The sequence below is a fragment of the Grus americana genome, chromosome 1 (assembly GCF_028858705.1).
Source record: "Grus americana isolate bGruAme1 chromosome 1, bGruAme1.mat, whole genome shotgun sequence".
NCBI classification, from domain to species: domain Eukaryota; kingdom Metazoa; phylum Chordata; class Aves; order Gruiformes; family Gruidae; genus Grus; species Grus americana.
The window spans coordinates 212,119,631-212,136,315 of record NC_072852.1 but is presented as its reverse complement, the minus strand read 5'-3'; the positions used below and the strand labels follow the sequence as shown (position 1 = coordinate 212,136,315).

Genomic DNA, 16,685 nt, shown 5'->3' with positions numbered 1-16,685 from the left:
CCTATATTAATAAAAGAGTCTATGCAGAAAGCATTAAAGTGATAACATAGAACAGGAAAATATCCTATAGTAAAATTTTTGTTCATATCTGGTTTTAGTGCAGTGTATTGTGATTACCAGATTGTAATAATGTAAAATATACAAATATGATGCATGTATTAAATACTTTATTCATTGATTCTGTGTTTTCATATCATTGTTAAGCATGGGTTATTTGTTTGGACTTTTCTCCCTCTCCATCTTTCCTTTTGAACACAGATTCTGGGGATCGTATTTCTATTACTGATTTCATGGTTTATCAGATAGCGAATTGCAGACAAATTAAATAGTTGGTGGCTTTTATAGGAAGCTTTTGTTTGGTAGATACATGTACCTAGTTATAATATTCACAAGAGAAGTACCTAATTACATTTGAAAAGTGCTTGACTAGATAAAGAATGATTTGTGTACGGTATTTTCTGATTGCAGTTAGAAAGCTAATATAGAAAATTAGCAGCTGGGAGTGGGGAGGGGTAATAAATGTTCTTGCTCTGAGAAAGAACAAATTTGTTCCTCCAAGATTAGGTCGATCCTAATGCTTCACTTCAGTTTTGCTCTTACAAAGTAATTTTTTTTTTTTCATTAAGTATAAATTATGTAAAACATTAAAGCAAAACTATTTTCCAGGAAATATCTTCTCATCACAAAAACTAAACCAGCATGATTCATGGGCAATATCTTTTATTTTTGATTAATCAATATTTTCTGGCCAAATCAAAAAATTGCTGACTAGCTGTACCTAAGGGACACTTTGAAATTCTTCTGAGATTTTAATAATAGAAGTATTTTCATTTCTATGCAGTTTACTTACAACATAGTCAGCTTTTGTAGCTTTCTCAGATATGGTACTCTACCCATTTAAGACATGAGGGAACTAAGAGAGGGATGTTAAGTGAGTTGCCTAGAGGGACAGAAAAAATCCATGTCAGACTGGAACAAGGTTTCAGAATACTGCTTAAATCAGTGTCATATCTTCAGCTGATAGATTTCTTGTCCAGTGCAATCCATTTTGGTGCTCTACATTTTGTAGCTTAATTTATTTTGACACTGAAACTCAGCGTAAGAATTGCATTAACATTCTGTGCCTTTTTGCCATTCAGCTGTCTGCTGCAAAGGTCCTCTGTCATGTTCTTGCCCTAGGTTAATATAGTAAACAAGATGTGTTTCAGTATATGTATCAGTGAGTGATTTTTACATAAGTACTATGAATTTCCTGTCTGGTTTTGAATTACAAAGTAAATTGGGGCTCATAAGGCAATGGATAATTAATCCTTCTTCCATTCATGAGAATAATTTTTAGAAACAGGTCTTCTATTTTTGACATGAAGCTATTACTTTGGAAACTATTTAAACATTTGCACAAAGCCCATGAACATTCTATATCAAATGTCAGTCATATTATGTGACTTAAGTATCCATTATTTCAGTGGTTTACATACTGAATTTTTACTGTTTTCAAGTTTGTAGGCTTGATTACATGCTATTCAAGACAAAGAGGAGCTAAGTAGGCTGTAATTTAGATAGCCTCACCTATATGTTGAAAAATGTGTTTCAGTAAACTAATCATACTAGAATATCTGTACAGGATCCCCTCAACATAAACTTCCATGTGCATTCAAGGAATTTTCTTATTTTATTTTCTTTAGGTCAATGGAACAGAAATTGAATATGAATTTGAAGAAATTACTTTGGAGAGGGTAAGCATAATTTATGATTTTCTTATAGGAAAAAATATAATCTGTAATAAAAATAATGTAATTACTTCTGAAATTGAAAATGGTTAAAAATACCATAATTTACCTTTTGAATAAAGATGTCCACTCTTTATTCTAAACTATGAAAGTGTGAGTGAGACAACAGGATAAACCTTTCATTTTTTTTAAGAAGCTGCAGGTGTAGCTACTTGCAGACCAGGATCCAGAATGCTCTTCTTCCCCATAACTATGTCAGTGCTCAGCTAGGTGTTTCGTTGCTGGGAAGAGCCTGTGTGACTTGGTACCTCCCTTTTAGCTTGTGAACTGGAATTGTGGCATCTTTTCTCTTTTAATCTCCTTGATTTCCTTGAATATGTGCATAATAGAAGACATGTAGTTTTCTACTATAAAACAAAAATTGCAAAAGTGGTTTTAATCTTCAAATGACTGTATAAAAGCTACAGACCATATCTATGTGAAAAGGATATGTTTATGCAAGTCTGAATTATGTGAGCTATAATCAGGGCTGGCAGTGAAGGCGTTGTTGGTAGTGTGGTTTAAAAGTAGCACCAAAAAAAAAAAAAGAGAGATTTAAAACTTGTACTGCATCATATCTTCCTGGATTTGGTGGTTTTTCCTTGCCTTTTGGTTGCTTAACTGTTTTCTTTAGACATCGGACTTTCTTTGCCACAGGATCAAGACCAGGTGGGCTGCATATGGTGTGAGAAAGGAAGTCTAAGCTTTGTCATGTCTCATAGTGCTTACAAAGATTTATAATGGATGCAAGATTTTCATTGCTCAATTCCTTCAATGTTCTGTCAACATCCTGGTAATATGGAGTTTTGTCACCTTGAAGCAAACACAGTTAGGCTTCTTTCTACATAAAATGTTTGAATGCAAGGCTGGATTTACCAAGATGTGTCTGATGCCTATGAACAAATGTCTGTAAGGTAGCAAACTACCATTAAATTAGATACTTAGATTATACAATTCATTGCACTTTTTCTGCATGTTATATTTTTAATTGTCCAGGATAATGAATTGTATAACCATTCAACTTAAAGGGACAGAAGTTTATGTTCTCATTGATTTGCTCTCTCAGGCAAATTATGAAAGAGCAATATATTTTTTTATCATAGCCATCCTCATAACAGATAACATATAAGGTTATAGGCACTTTTATCTACTGTCTCTCAACTTATTTGTGCATCACTAGTTATTCATTGGACTAGAGTTTCCAAAGGTCACTGAACAGAACACATGCCTCCTGGGTGATATTTTGAAAACCACTTTATTTTTAACAGATGTGTAAGTTATCAGTGTACATACTGCAGAACGAATGTGATTTTCATCTCCTGTACCTGTCTGATGCAGATAATTATTTATTCATAATATAATACAACATAATATCAGTTAAAGACTGAACAACAATAGCAAGAAAGCCACAGATTTTAATGGAGGATATTTCAGTTGTTTTCTGGACACTGCTGAATCTGTGGTTTCCGATTATTACTGCTTGAAATGTTCTGTCACATGTATCAGTGTTTTGTCTCAAAGGCAGGGTACTGTGTCTGCTGGGTTTTGTGTGAGATATAAAACACAAGTGATTGCCTTTAAATAGCTGTCATTTATGTTAGACTAAAAGCATTTTCAGAAGAAAGACATTCTCCATGTTGATTACCCATTTTCTTCCACAAAACTGCTTTTAGAAATTAGATGGAAAATCATCTCTCTGTATTTAATGGCAAAGCTGCAAAATGTATTAAGGTTGCTGCTGTTGAGAGATAAAAATGTAGTTTTCCCATATCAAACAGTTGGTAATAAACTTTCCATTTTAGTCCAGTTATCCAAGTTTCGGAGTTCTGCATCCCCAAAACAATCAGATATTTTCGTCATGACATTTATCCACATTTTGAAATAGTGAATATAATTTAAAGGATTTTACGATGCAAAAGATAAATTGGTTGAATGTGTGTTAAGGCTTTTGCATTCTTTCCTGCTTTTTTTTTTCTGGCATAATGAAAGGGAAGATGGTAAAGGATTGAATACCCATCTCCCAGTCTCTATAGACTTGGCAAGGACACCATTAATTTAATTGTAGGAGGTCACCTTCATCCATAGGTGACATGAATTTGTGGGATGTATTCCTGAAGAGAGTTACTGGCCCCAGAATAAAGAGATGGCTCCATCCCTTGGGATAACATAGGACCACTCTGTGCATGTTGGCAGAACGCGTCCCATGTGGAGCTGGGGAGCAGATAAGCAGGGTCTCAAAAATGCCAAAAGGAAACCCTGCTAAGGGACTGAGGGTTGGACAGTGCAGAGCTTGCTGAGTGTCACTGAGCTGCCTGAGACCCAGCTGGTGTACCGAGAAATGACTGCGAGGAGGCCTGTGTAGAAAGCTTTTTTATTTTTGCTCTTTGACATCATGTTGTTCAGTTGTTTTTATTTAAAATGCTGGGTCCTAGTTTACAGTTTAACAAGACTTGGGGTTTGGAGTTTAAAAGGCTTCAGTGAGAGCTCACAGACAATGAATTTCAGGCAGATCCACCTTAAAGCTGTGATCAGTGCTGTTCCAGGAGTTAAGGGTGTTGTAAGTACACCTCTGCCAGCCCTCTCCTTCATCTGCCAGCCCTCTCCTTCGTGGCATGCTCTTTATCCTTTTGCTCTACTTCAGTTGTGCCAACTACTTACCAGGTACCATCACCAATCCCTGAGCCCAAGAGGATCACTGTTAAATATGTGATCCTCATTTAGAGCTCTCATAAGACCCTACTTGAGTAACACAATTACACAGTTAAGAGAAATCAAACAAATTCTCTTCTCTTAAAAAAAAAAAAAAAAAAAGAAAAAAAAAGAAAAAAGGAAAGGAAAAAAAAGACGCCTTTAATTCCTTCAACTGCTTCAGGGAATGTGTGAATTTCTCTGCTAACTTACAGGCATAAAATACAGATTCAGATGTAGACTAAGTCTTGGCGATTTGTAATAAACTACAATGCCCAAATGCACACTTAGACAAAATTCCTTAAAATAAGCCATTACCTTGCTCTAGCTTGAATATTAAAGACACCATAAAAAGGAAAGTCTACATAAAATGACTCAGTGCAGTGATGTTAGTCTTCCATTACTGCGGGACCTGAAAAATGTATCAGCGCTATCAAGAGACCGATTTGCACTTGTAGATCAGTGGTCAGTGTAAGAGGTAACTGAATAGACTCTGTGACAAAGCCAAGCCTAACTTCTCTAAGCTGGAGGAAAGTTTTAATTGATTGACTCCTTGGTACAGCGCTGTGCTTGGAGACATATGCTGAAGAGAGGGTTTTAATAGACGTTGATGGAGTATCAGCCAATATCAATAGTTACCTTGAAAAAGAGTAAAGGCAGACAGTGGGTCACTTAATGACTCATGTTGGATTCATGCCAAGTTCAATGTCTGAGTTCAGATCTCAGTACATTTTTGCTCATCTAACCTTTCCTGTTCTTTAGATGTTAGAGAAAAAGAGGGCAGTTATGATTAGTAAAACTGTTTTCACAGAATCTTTTGATGCTTTGGCACGTATTTTCATTCTTGTCGTGGTTTAACCCCAGCCGGCAGCTAAGCACCATGCAGCCGCTCACTCGTTCCCCCCACATCAAGATGGGGGAGAGAATTGGAAGAGTGAAAGTGAGAAAACTTGTGGGTGAGACAAAGACAGTTTAATAGCTAAAGCAAAAGCCACGCGCACAAGCAAAGCAAAACAAGGAATTCATTCCCCACTTCCCATGGGCAGGCAGGTGTTCAGCCATCTCCAGGAAAGCAGGGCTCCATCGTGTGTAACAGTTACTTGGGAAGACAAACACCATCGCTCTGAATGTCCCCCCTCTTCCTTCTTCTTCCCCCAGCTTTATATGCTGAGCATGACACCATCTGGTATGGAATATCCCTTGGTCATTGGGGTCAGCTGTCCCGGCTGTGTCCCCTCCCAACTCCTTGTGCACCCCCAGCCTACTCGCTGGTGGGGTGGTGTGAGGAGCAGAAAAGGCCTTGGCTCTGTGTAAGCACTGCTCAGCAGTCACTAAAACATCCCTGGGTTATCAACACTGTTTGCAGCACCAATCCCAAACACAGCCCCATACCAGCTACTATGAAGAAAATTAACTCTATCCCAGCCAAAACCAGCACAATTCTGTGTCTGTATAAAGTTATATTACTTTTTGTGGAATAGACTGTTTCGAAAAATTAAGTTCTATCAACACTGGAACTAAAGACGTCTAGTTCCCAGTGCATTTGCATCATGAGATTGACTGACCTTGGTAGCTGAACAGGTTGAGCTCGGATTGAGAATTTTCCCAAGGCTAAGACACGCATGAAATGTCTCTATTTCTTTTTCTTTATACTCCTGTGGGTTCTCTGGCCTATGATAACAATTCAGGCTACACTGCAGAATGTCCCTGTTTTTAGTGAACCACATCGTTTTACAACTGTTTGAGGAACTTACTGGTTTGTTTCCTCCTCACTTTTTCAGATTTGGTTACAATTGGCTATTGGGCTTACTAACATTGAGGGGGAGACAGGCATGGATGCTCACATAGCATAATTATTTCCTTAGAAAATCAGGTTAAAGATATTCCAAAAGAGTAAATTCTCAATAATGATTTATCATCTGGGAGTGTGCTGTGATAATAACTGATAAATTTTATCCTGTATCCGCCATGTGCTCTGTTCAGTGGAGAGACTGAAAACCTGCAATCTCTCTTCTTTTCCTTTGACTTGATATTTCAGTGACATCAAGTGCAAGGAGAAGATTTCTTTTCTCTGGTTCAAGATTATTTTTCTCTAAAAGGTTGGATTTCCACTTTTCCACCAAATTCAAGGGTCTATTCAAATATCAGCTAGAAAGGCTGAAACTGTAATCATAAGTAAATGTAAAGGGTAAAATCTAAAAATCCTGAGGAAACAGTGGAAAAGCAATCCTCATACATTTTGGTAGACTAAGGAATTTATTTCAGGCCTGGGCTTTTATTTACTTTGGTACCTTGTAAACCTAAGAAATAATTACTACTGTACTATGTATTATGCTGGTTTTTATCACAAATTTCCTTTGTGAAAATGTAGAAGTTTGCAAAAATATAAGGAGATGCATGCTACTGAACCCTGAAAAGCAGTGGGAAGTGGATTGTGTTCAATGACACAAGGATTTCAGTTTGAGTCAATGTCTTATTCTTTATCTACCTATCTTGTTTTGGCAAAGATCACTCTTTGCTTGTATTTCTGGGAAATAAGGTTTTCACTGTTAGTCAGTAGTGTATCTGCTTTCTGCCTTTTTTTAAGGTGTTAGATACCAGTTGTTCAAGCATCAGTGTGCTTTGACCTCTCCAGAATGAGATTGTAGGACAATGCAGTGCCAGGAAAGTCCTCCTTTATGTAGTTCAGAAATAACAGAGTGGAAGGGAGTGGTCAAGAAATGGCCACTAGGAAAAGGTATTTTCAAAGTTTAAAAGCTTATGCCTAGACGCATGCCTTTTGAGAACCCAGAGTGCACAAATCAATATCCAACCATCAACAGCCCCAGTGGAGTGGTCTGACATCTTCCAATAGGAGAAAGTAAATCTTTTAAAGTGAGTGTCCCTCAGGTACCTGCCGAGCTCCTCCAAATGCACTGTTGCTCTCTGAGTGTTTATTTCTACAGAACTGTAGATTTTTTTCTTCACTGTTGAAAGCTTTCAGACTGCCTGCCCTTATTACATTTCTTCTTTGCTAGGCTCTGCCTGCTTCCTAAGTGAGACTAAGTGGTAGTTATTCTTGCAGCCTCAGACTGAAATAAATTATAATTCAAAGGGCAGAACCCTTCTTATTGACTAGTCTGTATTGGATTTATAATAGAAGAGTGACCTATGGGTGTTTATTGCAATAAAGGTCACACATAGGAATTTTTTCCTGGAAAAATGTATCTTTCTGCCTACAAGAAGAGGCAGAAAGAAGTATCTATGTATGGAGCTGAATTATCAGCAAACAGAAAAGGTGAATCCCATCTTTTTTATTGTTGTGCAGACAATTTGAAAAACTGATCTCCTGGATATCCATATAGAGTCTTTGCGGTGTATTTTTCCGTGTACGTGTAACACAAAGTTCTGTAAAATGAAAAAAGATATTAAGAAAGATCCTCGAAAATACAGGTGTAATGCAGGCAATCACTGTGCAGGAAATTCATCAAATCATAGAAAGCCTAGGTTGGAAGGGACCTTAAAGATCATCTCATTCCAACCACCCAACCAAATGTCTTAGCTTAGAGTTAACAAAAGATTATGCTACTGATAGGCTGTTGTGTCATCAGAGAGGTTTGTAAGCATTGGAAAGGGCAGACTCTCTGGCCTCTGGATGCAATGTCTTAAGCAAGGTCTGCGTTCTGTGCCTTACCAGATTTTGCTCTGACCTTAGGTTGTGCAGGAGCAAGCTGATGAAAGGAGCTGAAGGAACCTGGTGTTCAGTCTTGCTAGTGTGACGCTGAAATACCAGGTCAACATTTTCCAAAGCAACTGTGGAATTTGGTTGCTTTAGTTCAACGACCTAAATTAAGATTCCTTGGAACAGCCTCATTTTTTTCATAACATCACTCACCCAAAGCATGTGACTTTCTGTCACCTCAGAGCAGCCCTAATTTGGAACCCAAAATATAACTAATAACTGGAAAACTTTGTTCTTATTCTGTCAGAGAGTCATTATGCTGAAACTATTCCTGGTTGTAGAGCTGTGCATTTCTTGTGGGGGCTCGTTCTACCTGTGCTTGGCAGAGGCACAAAACGTGTCAGTCTGGAGTATGCATAGAAAGGCAGAAGAGCTGGGAGAAGGAGGGCTGTACCTTTTGAGGGGCAGAAGCTCCTGCCCGGTGTTTTTAGCTGTCATTTTCCACGTTCAGTGTCTGGGACTAGAAACTCAATAAACCCACATAACTGTCTTACTGAAGACTATTGGCTAGACGAGTGAAGGAACAGTTGTTAATATTATATGCCTCTTAGAGATGTGAACACAATATTTTTATTTTTTTGTTATTACTGTTAAAATTGCATTGCTACATGTTGGGAGTACGGTGAGGTAATACTGCTGAGCTGCCCACAGTTTTCCCGAAAGAAGTGATAGGACTGGGAGGACTAGTCTGTTTAATGTTGTCTCTCCAGATAGGGATGATCTGGACTGCTTCAGAATATGCACTTCCAGAAGAATTTGAGTTTTCCAGGGCAAATGCTAAAAAAGCACGTGGCTTTCCATTGAGCCTCTGTTTATAAGGAAGCCTTGCCCTATATTTCGTCATTGCTACAGCTGTGCAGAGGGTGCATCCTTTCCCAGCTGTAGAGTGGCAGCAGTTCTCATCTCAATAGTCACAACAGAAAAGCTGCAAAGCCACAAAAGGGGAGGCGAGGGAGGGGAAAAGGCTATAAGTGACTAGGGAATATATTTTAACTGCTACAGTTTATAGCTACACTGTGATTAGGTAAAGAAGCTGAAATAATACTATACATTTAGCTCCTTCTGGGTGCCTATCAAATAAATTCCTATTTTCACACTGTTATCTTAGAATCTTGCTTTTAAATCTAAGTCTCTGAAAAACACTGCATGGATACTAGCTCAGTTAAATCAGAATAGTGTATTTCTTTGGTTTGATCTCTGCGAGGCCATTTAAACTCCTCTGAGGTCATCCTCTCAGTGAAGGACGTCCCCTTCCATGCATGTGTGCTGGCTTTATATTTCAGATAGAAAAAAGAAATACATAGTTTGGATTTACACTTGATGATTCAAGCTTTCCAAGACAAGGATTATTTTTATTACTATGAATTAGGCTTTTATTAATTTCTATATTTATTTTTGAAGGTCTATATATTCATTACTTTTAGTAATTCATATAGTGGTTTCTGGGTATTACTTTAGATGAGGGGTTCACAATTTGTTTCAGTGAGTCCTCAGATTATCAGAGTTTTCCTGTTGTGTAAGAAATTTTAAATAACAGAATATTCTGTTATGAAAGCTCACTGTAGTATTTCAGCATTTTCAAAATAATGTGAAGCTTTGAAGAATGCTCAAGCAGAAGAAGAAAATTGGAGATTGTTTGATATATTTTTTTTAAATTTAATGAGTCACTCGACACGACACACTGAACCACTTTGTTCCCAAAGGAGTAAAAGAAATTTCATTCTCCGATATATTGAATCACAAGCCTGAAGTTACTTAAACTCTCTGCATTGAAAACTCACAGGAAATTTGTTCAGGGAGAGCATGTCAGTACAAAATACAGATACGAGAAAGAAAGCATTAGCACAATACTAGAATGCATTCTGAAAGTGATAGAAACAAATTAAAAATCAACTGCAGGAAAAAAATCCCCAGTAGTGGTAATGATGTATATTCCATATTGAAAATGAAGAAAAGTTGAAAAGTTAGGCAGCATTTATTTAAGAGTTCAAAACCTACCTATGTGAGTACAGGAAAAAGAATTATTCACGTTCATCTCTAATTGAAAGTTATCCCTTTAACTTTGCCAAGATCACTGAGACCTTGAGTTACCCATTATGTGAAAAGTTATTTCATGCAAGTCATAGCTGCCTAGAGGCAGCGTTCTGCTGCTGTTTCTTTTAAATTATTATTATATTGACATTTTATTTTTCAGGTAATATCACTCATTTATTGCCTTTCTCTCATTTCCTAATTCACTTGCTCTCACCAGATAGTTTGCAGTGAGTAATTCTGCTGCTTTTTTGCATTATTTATAGCTTTACATGAAAATTGCCTTTACGTTAGATGTAACTCCTTAGCATATGGCCTTTCAGCTTATTTACTCTATTATCTTTAGCTGATGATCTCACTCCCGTTTGGAGTCTGGAAAGTGAGCATCTAACTTGGGCTGGTTGTGAAGCTGCCTTGGTAGTGAAAGGGGAGCAGAAAGCATCCCAGGGGTGTCTTGTGCCATCCCAGGGTCCCACTGTAATACAGGCAGAGGGAAACTCCCTCTGTAGGTGCAAATCGCAATGGCTAGCTGAGGCTTTTACACAGGTAATCTTGCAGAACATAGCAGTTTCTGAAGTGAATGCTTAAGTGTGCAGTAGATAATGTTGGTCTAATGAGAAAAAAAATCTTTGCACAGTGAAACAGGGCGGCCTTTTGGAGCTGTGTCCTGGTCCTCCAGGCTATGCAGCAAAGCAGAGCTTTTCCCTCCAGCTTAGCATTTCTGCTGCTATTAGACAATAATTTTGTCCGGCAATAATTTTGCAGGAATAAATCCTTTATTGATTTGAGAGTTTAGCACAGATTTAGGGGTGTTCTGAGTGCTTGGATAGCATCCCAGTTTTCAGGAAGTGCAAACAAATGGGTATTCTGCTCCACACCATTCGGCCTTTCCAAACTGGCAAAAAAAGCCTACTAGTAGAAATCAATCCAGGCGTATCACCCAAGCAAACCTGAGGTTTCCCACCCTGCAATACTTCAAATCAATCAGCTCTGGTCACTAACGAGCAGAGGTGCAAGTGTGATTTCCAAATAAATGCACCAGTTCTGCATAAAAGCTTTTTTGAGTACTAATAGGAGGGTATGTATTCACTAAAAAGGAGTAAGAAGTGTCTGAGATGCTGACTTTTCCAAGACAGTATGTAGGAATCTTCTTGCAGAAAGATCGAGAAAGCAGAGCAGAAAAAAATATGACAAACTAAAGAGCTACAAAGCAGTGGTTCGACTCAGTTTTCACTTAGTTTTGCAATTGGCATTGGCAAATAATTTGTAGATTTCAACTGCTATGTACATTTAATTAAATGAGAACGATGAACTTCAATTTACTGGTAGAAAATGAATCATGCTGGGGATGATAGTAATCATCTTGCAGCAAAGATGGTCATTTTCAAGGCAGGACTTTTTAAAAGGCATCTTTGATGTACTGGATTTGTCTCTTCAGAAAAAATAATGTTTTGCATTGCAGAGAATTGCATTTCATTTTTGTTATTAATTTAGAATCAATTGTAATGCATAAATGAGGGCCACTCAACCTTGAGGAATCAGTATGCCACTTCAGTAGGGAATAGCATTGCAAAGATGGAGAGAAATAAAGGGGGGAAAAAAGGAGGAAATAATCTGCTGCTTTACCCAGACTGAATTCCACAACTGTCATTGCTGTGCATCGTAATACAGTAATACAATGTCACAATAAAAATTTCTAATTTGCTCTTTGGATGCAGCATTGCAGTTATTTTCTGTTCTTATGCAGTTATATTTGAAGCAGCCAGAAGCTCATTTGTTTTCCACTTATAACAACCCATACAGCTTCTCTCTGACTCTGTAAAGGGAAGAAAAGCTCTTTCTCGTCAAAAGAGCGTAGAGAATTGATCTGGTGTACTTTTTTGCAAAGTAGTTTTGCAGGAACAATGGCCCACTTCGTAGCATGTAGAAGTTCTTTGGAATTACATGATATAGACCATTTCCTCTCGAATTTTGTCCCCATATTTAAAACTGCAACTAAATGTCAAATGGGTAAGGTAACTTCAGGTATGCTAAAGCTGTAAGTAGTTGAAAAGCAATCGTGTGCTGCTCATGCATGTTTTATATTGCAAGATACCGCTTCACCCTGAGTTTGACCTAGCTGGTGAGTCTCAAGCATGGCTTGAAAGTCACCTTATGCAACTTAATGTGATATATGAATTCTGACTGAATTCTATGAATAATTTATTTTTTTGAGTGGTTTTTAATTTTGCAGAGTTTAGCTGGTTGCACTTGGAGTACAATACACATTTCCTATACCTCACCTGCAAAGCAGCAGAGAGGTTCAGTTAGCATACTTCTATTGTGAAAGTTTAATACACAGATTGCCATTAACAGGAATTAAACATTATAGGGAAAAAAAAACCACAATAAAATAAATTATGAGCTTGTAACTTTAATTTTTACTAATGTTAAATAATGCCTTAAAGTGCAAATATTTTTCTCAACTGTGATGATGATGGTAATGTACCTAGTGTTTTTATCATATTTCATGATGGGGAAACTTAAAGCACAGTAAAGCAGACCAGCTGTGAAAGTAGCATGAAAACACACATATCCTAATCTGTAGTCTAGTAGCCTACTTATGGAAATATACTTTTAAGAGGACACGGGGAAAAGTACCTACTCCATTGATATCAAGGATCTTAATAGCAGTGCAAAATTTACAGAAATTTAGGAAAAATGGGAAAGAAGATAACAGATTTATATTCTTAACATGTACCTTGAATTTTTAAAAAATGCTAAAATATGTGCATTAACTACTTGGCCATCCAATATTTATTTAGGAAAGAGAAATTTAATATGAATAATTCGTTTATACAAAGCATTGGCTAATGTTATAAAATAAATACTTGACAAATAGATATTTTAATTATATTTCCAAAGCAGAAATAGGGCTGCACTACACAGTGAGGAACTTCTACCTGTTTTGCCAATAAACGTATAAGATAATTAAAACAATATTGAAATCATAATTGATTTTTTTGGAAAGAGAAATGATATACCTATGCAACTAACATAATGAATATGCTTAGAGATTTCATACTGAGCTTTTTCATAGGAAATCTAGAGATCTATTGTTATAATTCAAATGGGGATAATGCCTTTCTGAGAGGAAGCTTAGAAAAGCAATACGACATTTCTAGGTGTAGTCATAATGTGGCTGAGGGAGAAATGAGTGAGTCAAGTGTGTGTGTGTGTGTGTGTGTGTGTGTGTGTGGAGACCTACAGTAAAAAGGAATTGTAACTGCTTAGAGCTATAAATTTTGAGCTAAAGTAACAAAAGCCATTAAAAATCAATGTCTACTCTGATATTCCACCTCCAAACAAGGCCATTACTCATCTCTCCCAGCAGCAGAGAAACATTTGTCAAAACGGGCTGAGGAAAACCATGATCTTCCTGAAATTTCAGTGCTGGTTTAACTAGGTGGAAGGAAATCAGATAAATCAAAATGTAGTGAGGACTTAGAGCCTAATGCAACTCTATATGAATAAAGCCTCAGTTATGAAAATGGGCTAGGGCCTTGATTTTCCAATCTGATTTCTAAAGGAGTTGAACAGCGTCTGCATCTGTCATGCTGAGTTTTCAAAAGATCTTCAAGTATCAAAGAAATTTCTATGTATTGAAGAGAACTAATGCTATGGCGGTGCTTAAAAAGAATAAATGAGATGGTGTAGATCAGAGTAAAAGACATGCCAGAATGTGCTTGGTAAAACACAGTTAGGTGTTATAAACTGGCCAAATCTGAAGTCATACATCAAGAATGAGAATACAGCCTGTGTATGAAATCAAGAACTCCTGCCTGGAAACCAATGAATCTGCAAAAAGTCCTGGGCCTCTTTGGCTGGTCATCAGCTGAACCCAAATTTTCAGTCCGGTGTTGTAGTCATGGATCTAGTGAAGACCTTAGGTGCATAACTGAGGACTGCAGGGTAGAAGAGGTTTTGGGATGTGGAATACAACAGGATTTGGGACCTGATGTGTAAAACTTTTGGAATATCCTGCTTAATACTACTTGAAAAAGATACTGATAACTGAAGGGTCTTTAGGGGAGACCTTCAATGTTATTGTGACTTTGGAAAACACACCCTCTTAGTGAGAGACACAGGAAGCTTCATGAATTTAGCTTCCTGGGGGGGAATTAAGGTGTGAGTTGGTCAGAGAAAATATGTACTTCCATGAGACATAACCTTTAACAGAGTGTTCTTCATCCTACCTGGAAGGAAATAACAGGAGCTGATGGTTTGATGTTGAATTTAGACAAGTTGAGACTGGACATAAATATGTTAATAGGTTAGCAATGACAAGTGAGAAGGACTGGATGAAAGTTTTAGGAAAGGCAAAAGGGTGTTAGGCAGCAAGAAAGACAGTAGCTGATAGGACAAAAAAAAAAAAAGGAAAAAAAAGGAGAAAATATTAATGAATGCAAAAAAGGTTGTCAAACACTAACCAATCTGATAAAGGGCAAAGATGGACATTTTGGGAAGGACAAGGAACACAGCAGGATGTTGGTGGTTAAGATCAGGTTCAGCTACATTAGTGTATATATGTGACACATAGCTGTGTATGTAGCACATTTTTGAGAGGTCAGCAAGGCAAACCAAATGCTCAGAAACAACATAGCATCCTTTACTGACATCCTTCCTTTACTTTATGAAAAGTAGAAGACATTAAGTTAAGAAGGCATTAAAGCTATGGTTCTGGTTTGAAAAAAAATGTTCTCAGGGAATACAAGGAGACAGATGTGTTCTCAATTTCTGTAAGAAGGGGGAAACTGCAAGGTCTATCCTGGCTTTTGTCTCCTTTTTGCAGTCATTGCTCTGCATAAGGAAGAAACGTTGTGGAATTAAGTGATATTATTCTCCAGAGATGATTTAAGTAGGTCCTACAGCCTATATTAGGCAGGAGTTCAAGGTAAATGAATGAGTTGTGTCCTCTGTCTTAGATTAACTTTGAGGCATTGATTACCTACCTGGACATAATTAAAAAGGTGATTTTTTTCCAAAACTGTATTTGTCAATTAAATATTTTATCTCCCTGTTCTGAGGAACAGGGTATTTCAGGTGCTATATAGCACAATGACTGCTGTTAAACGCTATCATTTTAATGGTGACCAGAGTCAGAAGAGATCAACCCCATACATTCTTAGTGTTTACCAGATGATATATCTGACTGTCTTCACTAGAAACCAGTCCTCCATAAATGGAGACTGAACTCTGTATGGCCAAAGTGGTTTTTTTAATAGGATTTTCTAAACCTTCAGGAAAAATAGTCTTCAGTTTGTTCAAATTTCCTTATAATATAGTGGAGAAGGGATAGAGAACAACCTCAATAAGAGTAAAGAAAAAGTAATGTATTTGTGAAAAATATATGATCATTGAAAACGATTGCCAAGAAAAAGTGGTTGAAATAACACACACGTGAAATAAACAAACTTTTAAAATAGGAATAAACATTAGACAAAAGCAGCCTACCTGAAGCGGAAATAAAAACAATAACAGCTGTTATGGGACACAAATATATGCTCTGGAAATTGTCAGATTTTCATTCCTGTTACATTATTCTGCTATGCTTAACAAGCATTTTCCTTGTATTGTATTTTCTCAGGTAAATTTACTCTCTAGATACCATAGCTAACTAGCAAAAGTGATTTATAGATAGATACAAAACCTCTTAGTTCACTGAAAAACAGAGTGTATGTATGAAAAATGCGCAAGTCAAAGTGAATAATGAAGCGCAGTGCAGTAACCAAGCTGGATCCTGGAGGCCAGCTGCACTAAAGGGAGCACAACCACATTAACTATTTCTCAACAGGAACATGTGCAACAATATACTGACAGGACTGTGATGCTAAATGAAGTCAATATACTCCACTGTGCACTGCAGAGACAGTTAGTTTGAGATTCTTTGCACAGCAATACATTTGAAGTATAACTATGTCCAAAAAACCCATAGAAAAGCCCAGTGGTCAGGTGAACAGTGAAAAACTAAGTCATGAAGAGGTGGATAGGAGTTTGAAAATGGTGGAGTAAAAAAAGCTCCAAACCAGGTAGGTTTAGTTGCAGGTGAACTTTAGATGGCATAGAGATCTCAGCCAACGACAGGGAAAGTTTTTGTTGAGAAACTGAATGGCAAACCAACCTTTTTAAAGCTTAAGTTGAAAATGGAACTGTAACTGTAAACATTATTATAATTGTTATCAAAATCTCAATGGCCCCACATCCTCTCTCCTTCTTGAAAATCTAGAATAACAAAAATGTAGGGACAATGTGCAGACAGGGATACCTTGGAAAATGCAAAGGCAATATTTTCCTTTATTTCTTCCATTTCCAATGAATGCATTTATTTTGTTTTGGTTTTACCTTTATCTTTTTGAAGCCCGAGCTTTCAGAGGTCTTTAAAATCTGGTGATAATCGCTTTCTTTCCTTCTTACCTTCAGAAAAAAAAAAATGCAGA

The 16,685-nt window shown here is 37.2% G+C and overlaps 1 protein-coding gene across 25 annotated transcripts in view; it reads left to right on the top strand.

The window, feature by feature from the left end:
- The window catches only part of DLG2 (discs large MAGUK scaffold protein 2), a 1,065,252-nt gene that overhangs the window by 658,761 nt on the left and 389,806 nt on the right, over window positions 1-16,685 (top strand). For all 25 annotated transcript variants that reach the window (XM_054813806.1, XM_054813780.1, XM_054813784.1 and 22 more), the window contains one exon: window positions 1,686-1,736. In XM_054813806.1, coding sequence (XP_054669781.1) covers window positions 1,686-1,736 — 51 coding nt within the window. The remainder of the gene's footprint in view (window positions 1-1,685; window positions 1,737-16,685) is intronic.